We start from the raw sequence: 6,898 nt of genomic DNA on the forward strand, positions 1-6,898 counted from the left end.
TTTTAAAGAAGTCGTTAGTTTTTAAACCAGTTAGTTGATTTTCGAACCAAAAAATACGAATTTTCAACAGAATAGTTCAATTCTGAAGTAAAACAGAATAATTTTCAACTCAACATTTTAATTTTCAACGAAAAAGGATTAAAGATTAAATTTCTACTAAAAAAGGTTCATTTTCAACAAAACAGATGAATTTTCAGTGAAATTTTTTAATTTTAAACTTGAAAAGATCAATTTTGAATAAAAAATATTATGCTCGAATAAAAAATGGAACATCTTTATTATTTAAAAAATACATTTTTAATATTAATAACGAAACGATTTTTCGACCTGAAAAGTTTAATATTCAACAAAAAGGTTCATTTTGAACCTAAAAAAATGACTTTTCTACCAAAAATGTAAAATTTTCTACCAAAAGACAAAGTTTTCACAAAATAAATAGTTGAATTCTGATATATACATATGAATTTTCAATCAAGAAAGATGAATTTTAAACCAAATATTTTAATTTTTAACTTGAAAATATTCTTTCTGAATCAAAAATGAAAGTCAAAATTCTTGGTTAAAAAAATTAATAAAAAAAGTATATTTCAAAGTACTGAATTTAACTAAAAAAGACGAATATTTAACCAAATAGATTAATTTACAACAAAAATTCTTAATTTTCAACAAAAAAGATCATTTTCAATCAAATAGTTTAAAGATTAAATTACTGCAAAAAAATTCAGTTTCAACAAAACATATGAAATTTCAGTCAAATTGTGGAATTTTCAACTAGAAAAGGTCAATTTTTAGTAAAAAAAGTTATTCGCTAACAAAAAATGAAATATCTGATTTATTATTCATAAAATAAATTCTGAATAATAATAATTTTTAAAAATTTGGACTTGAAAAGTTTAATATTCAAAGAAAAGGTTCATTCTGAACCCAAAAAAATAACTTTTCTACGAAAAATGTAAAATTTTCTATCGAAAGAGAAACTTTTTAGAAAATAGTATATATGAATTTTCAGTCAAATTGTAGAATTTCAGTTAGAAAATATCAATTCTTAATCAAAAATATTCTGCTGATTATGCCCTAATGAAAAATTGATTTTTTTTTACAAAATTAATTCTCAAATTTCTGCTCAAAGTCCATACATGGTAAAAATCACATTAAAATACATCGTGGGTGTTCATGACCCCAGCGTATTTAATCATATATTGTTTAACCCCTATTGAATATTTTGTCACAATAAAATTATCCGATATAGTTTAAGGTATCTTTTATAAGGTAGAGTTGATTTTATAGCCATTTATTTATTGTAAGTTTGTTAAAAAAATTATTGAAAAAAGTGAAAAATGGGTTTTTTTACTTAAAAATTCATAACTCACGCAATGTTAATTATTTTAACCTGAAAATTTTTGACAGTACTTTTGAAATAGTGTACTTTCATAAAAAAAATGTTACAAAATGGGTGCTTTCAAAAAAGATATTTATTTGCACCGTTAACAAGTCAATTTTATGATAAAATGATGAATAAGATTTTTTGCTTTTAAATCGATTTATTGTTATAAAAATTGTGGAACTTTGACATGTAATACTATATAAATACAAGAAATCGAAAAGCCATCTTCGAAGATAAAAAGTATGAAATAATCGAAAAAAATAATTATTTTATTTCATATGATATACTTACGTCAGAAAGTAAACGAAAATGAATAAAATTTCAAAAAAAAATCTGCTTCAAAATTACTTTTTCACTCACGAAGTGCACACTGGGTGATAGACACCCCACGATTTTTTTAACTCCACTTTCAGCAGCTGCCAACAGAAAGAAAACTTTTGAACAAAATAGTTACATTTTCACCATTTCATTTTATTTTTTATCCCTGAAATGAGACCCAGTCCCGGAATTTGTATTTAACAATATTTAATAATTGATTTCATTTTCAGTGGCAAATGGAGTGAGAAAATTAAAACCTTTAAATGTTATGCATTCGTCAAAGGGAAGTATTATTTATGGTGAAAGCCTGTTAACATTCATGTGGCTGGTTTATATAAATTTTCTACAACCCCTTTTTTACATTAAAATTTTATATAATTGCTGATTAAACTAAGAAAATTACTAAAAAAATATTTACGATTTTTACAATCAAGATTTAGTTATCCTTGCAATTTTCTTTCACGAAATCAAAATTAAAAAAATCATTAGAAATTCTTCTTGAATGTTAATAGCATATTCTATTAGGTACAGCCACATTTTTTATTTAAATTACAAATTATATTACGATTATTCGTACCTGCAGAGGCACTCGAGAATATTTACTCTGCTTTATTTGTGAATAGATTTACAAATCGCTTATTGAAGCGTCTTCGATTTCATCGAAAATGGTGTATAAATTATGAATAAATAATTTATTATTTAATAACCTATTATTTTATTAGAATTTATATTCAATATTCATAATATTACAATATTATAATATAAAATGTCTGGATACTTATTAGCTGATTACTATATCGATGTAAATGTGTGTATAAACGATTACTCTTAATTATAAATATTTTTTTTCTCATATCAGTTTTCACAGCCTTTCCTCTATTTCCCCTGAAGGTTTTTTAAAAAGTTATTAAAAAGTTGTTTTTTTTTTTGCTTGAAACATTTTTATCGACGAAAAATCTTTTCCATGGGATTAAGAACTCTCTTTTTTTTAATAACTTTATATTGTAAAATACAACCGTTATAATGGAGAAACTAAATTTTTTTTCACAAGTCATAAGTTCAAGAATTTCAAATTCTGTTTATATATTTATAAATAGGAAAATACGAAAACAAAATTGTTGGAAATTTTAGTTTTGTAATTTAAAGCATAATTTATTATTCATACGTATAAAACAGATTAATCGCGATTTATTCCATAATTAACTCAATTATTTTTAAAAAGTTGTAAAATATCTGTGAAATTTTTTGAATCTTTGGATTTTTTTTAGAGTTTTTATTATTTTTAATGATTTTGAAAATGTTGAAACCTTTTTTTTTATTACAAAAAATTCTAATCTTAAGAAATGAAATAATAAGATTAAATTTGAATAATATTAATTACAATAATTAGTGATAATTAATGAAATTACTAATACTAATATGTTTTTTATCAATTACAAGCAGTAAACAAAATATATAATTACAATTTTGAATTACCAATAATTCTTTTGAGAACAGTTTAATTGTATCTCAAAATGGTTATATAATTACTACAATTAAAATAAGCAAACTAAATATTATGGAAAAAAATAAGAATTTTCAGAATTTCAAGTTTTAGGATCGTCTTTCCTCTATTTTGGTGAAAATAATAAGATTTTTAACTGTGAAAGATTTTAAATCACTGGAACTATTTTGGGGTCTTTGAAAGATTTGGGAATTTTGGTAAATCTCTCGAAATCTCTCGAAATCTCTCGACATCCTATGAAATTTGTTGAAATCTGTAAAAAAAATTTGATTTTTTTATTATGCTTACACATTTTTCAAAATTTTAATTAATTAAGAACGAATTTTGTCTTATAAAATAAAACTGTGAAATGCCATTAAAAAAACAAATCAAATATGCTAGAAAACAAATAAAAATTTCAAGAATTTCAATAGTTTTTCTTTTTTTTTTTATATAAAATAGTGATGGTATATGTAACTTCGAAATCTTTGGAAATATTTTTAAATCTCTAGAAATCACTAGGAGACTCTTGAAATCTTTTGACATTTTTGTAAATTCTTCGAAATTTATAAAATTGATTAAATTACGATTTGAATAAGAATTTTTTCATCCTTATTAATTAAAACTGTAAATTACGAGAAATAATTAAACAAAATGTTTAATGTTTTTTTTTTATAAAAATAGAAATTTTCTAATAACTGAAATTTTTGAAATATTTTTTAATCTCTAGACTTCCTTTGAAATCTTTTGACATTTTTATTATTTTCAAATATTTTAAAAATATTGAATCTATATATTCGCGTTCATAATATTTTAAGTTTGTATTTAAAAGTATATTTTTATAGCTTCAATTACGATTTATTTATCTATTTATTCATATTTATTCTCGGTTTTATCAAATTGTGAATTAGGAAAGATTTTTTTATTTCTTCTACATTAAAAATATAAATTACCATAAATAAAGAAACTTAATATTTTGGAAAATTAACAAACATTGTGAAGTATTTCAATAGTTTTTATTGTTTTTCATAAAAATAGAGATGATCTGAATATTTGTGAAATCAGTTAAATCTTTAGAAATCACTTAAAATCTTTTGAAATCCTTGAACTCTTTATATATAGTTTTACATCGTTTGGAATGTCTACACAATAAATCAAATTTCTAAAATAAATTTTAATTGTTTAAATTTTGAAATTTCCTAGTTCGGATATTTTATAATTCGGCAATTTGCTGTCCGATTAAAAAAAATTAATTTTTTATTCTGGAATTTTCCAATTCGGGAATTTTATTATTCAGGAGTTTTATAATTCAGGAATCTTATTATTCTGTAATTTTCCAATTCGGAAATTTTGAAGTGTCGGGCATTTTATTTTTTGGGATTTTTCAGTCGTGCGTATTTTTATTTATAATTAGATTTATTCTCCGATGCATTAAATTATTAATTAAATAAGAATTGTTTTTCTAAATTAAAACAACAAATTTCAGCAAATAAACAAACTAAATTTTAGAAAACAAATCATTTTAAAAATGTTAATATTTTTTATGTAAAAAAATAAATAAATTATATAAATATCTTTGAAATCTCTTAAAATCCTTTGAAATTTTTTTATATACCTGAAATATTTTTGCATTTTTATTATTTCCAAATATTTTCAAAATGTTGAATCTATATATTAACATTCACTTTAATTTTCTATTAAATTTTTTCTGTAGCTTTAATCAAAATTAAGTATTGACAAGTAAAAATGTATTTTTCTTATACATTTAAATTTATTCTCGGATTTATTACATTATGAATTGAGCAGAATTTCTTCTAGCGTATTAATAATACTTATAAATTAAAACTGCAAAGTAACATAAATAAATCAAATATTAAAAAAAAGGAAAATATAATTTTAAAAGTTTCAATACTTTTTTTAAAAATAAAAATATAACTGATTTTAATAACTGCGTGTCTTATAAATCTTTGGAATATTTTGGAATTTTTATTTTTTGAAATATTTTCATAATGTAGAATCATTATCTTGATATCTATAATTATAATTTATTATTGACAAGTAAAAACTTATTATATATTAATTATTTTATTATATTATTGTATATCTCTTAAAATTTCATATTAGAAAATGTATATTTCAGTTTCATTTATAATTTATTACTAAAAAGTAAGAATTAATGTATTAATTTATTTGTTTAGATTTATTCTCGGATTTATTAAATAATTAATTGAATAGGCATTTTTTATACTTACTTAATTACTTACTTATAAATTAAAAAGATAAAAGAACATAAATAGACTTAATATTTTCTAAAATGAATCATAATTTTAAGAATTTCAATCGCTTTTATTTATTTTTTGATCAAAACATAAATGGCTTTAATAACTATGAAATCTTTAGAAATCCCTGAAACTTTTATTGATTTAAAATGTTTTTAATGAATTTTATCTACATTTTTAGGTACGAAAAATGTAAGTTTCAATTTAAAAATTTATTTTTATTGTCACAATCAATATTTATTTATATTTTTTAAATTATGAATTGAGTATTTTAAATTAAAACTACAATTTACCGAGAAAAAAACTAAACATTTTGAAAACAAATGATAGTGTTAAGAATTTCAATAGTTTTTGTTTTTTATCTATGAAAATAGAAATTGTTTAAAAAAGTGTGAAATTTTTTTAATTTCTGAAAATCTTTATATTCTTGAAATTTTTAGACAATCTTTGAAATATTTTGGCATTTTTATTATTTTCAAATATTATAATTAATCATGTATTTTTATAGCTGCAATAATAATTTATTGTTCACAAGTAAAAAATTACTTATGTTTATTCTCAGATTTATTAAATTATGGATTGGTTGTAAGTTTTTTCCATATAAATCAAAACCGTTAACTACCATTAATAAATAAACTATATATTTTAGCAAACAAAGTATAATTAAAAAATTGTTGATACTTTTTCTTTGTGTTTTGTATAAGAATATAAATAGTTTAAAATTTTGAAGTACTGTAAAATCTTTGGGAAGCTTTTGAAATAGTTTTAAATCCCTTGAAATCTCTAGAAAATTTTCGAAAATTTTGTGGGACGATTGAAAATTCCGAAAATTAATTTCTAGAAACTGAAGATTTTCTATCATAATTTTAATAATTTACCATTTTTCTTTTTGCGAATTTTACAGTGTCGAGAATTTCATTTTTCTGTATTTTGCAATCGTAACATATTTTATATTATTATTTTTAAATACCATAATTCTAATAAGAAAACTGAATATTTAAGAAAATAAATTATAATTTTAAAATTTTCAAGTCTTAATATGGATTTTCTTGTTTCTTATAAAAAAATAAAAGTAAATCTTTGGTAATTTTTTTGTTTCGAACACCGATTAGCTGAGTACTACTTCCGTTCTGCCCGCCAATCAGAAGGCCTAATTTTCCCGCGAGAATTCAAAAATATTCTTAAAGACAAAAATAAAAAATGATTATTGAAATAAATTGACTGACTCATAGAATCGTGAAAAACACCATTTATTTTCGTATATACATATAAAAATCGTAGCGAAAGCGGCCAGTTTTTTCAATTATGCGTTTTGAAATAATTCTCGTAATATTTAAGTTATAAATTAAATAGGTACACGTATAAAAGCTCATCTAGATTATTCAGTTCGCTCATTCGATTCTTTAAACTTTTAAAGCTTCGGTAGTTCTGTAT

At 21.2% G+C, this 6,898-nt stretch overlaps 1 protein-coding gene across 2 annotated transcripts in view; it reads left to right on the top strand.

Moving 5' to 3' along the window:
- Positions 1-2,412, top strand: part of LOC117169155 (small VCP/p97-interacting protein) — a 14,507-nt gene extending 12,095 nt beyond the window's left edge. For both annotated transcript variants that reach the window (XM_033355368.1, XM_033355369.1), the window contains exon 3: positions 1,933-2,412. In XM_033355368.1, coding sequence (XP_033211259.1) covers positions 1,933-1,947 — 15 coding nt within the window. In that variant the 3' untranslated portion in view covers positions 1,948-2,412. The remainder of the gene's footprint in view (positions 1-1,932) is intronic.
- The last annotated feature ends 4,486 nt before the right edge of the window (positions 2,413-6,898 follow it).

This window comes from Belonocnema kinseyi, chromosome 3 (assembly GCF_010883055.1).
Source record: "Belonocnema kinseyi isolate 2016_QV_RU_SX_M_011 chromosome 3, B_treatae_v1, whole genome shotgun sequence".
Classification (NCBI taxonomy): Eukaryota; Metazoa; Arthropoda; class Insecta; order Hymenoptera; family Cynipidae; genus Belonocnema; species Belonocnema kinseyi.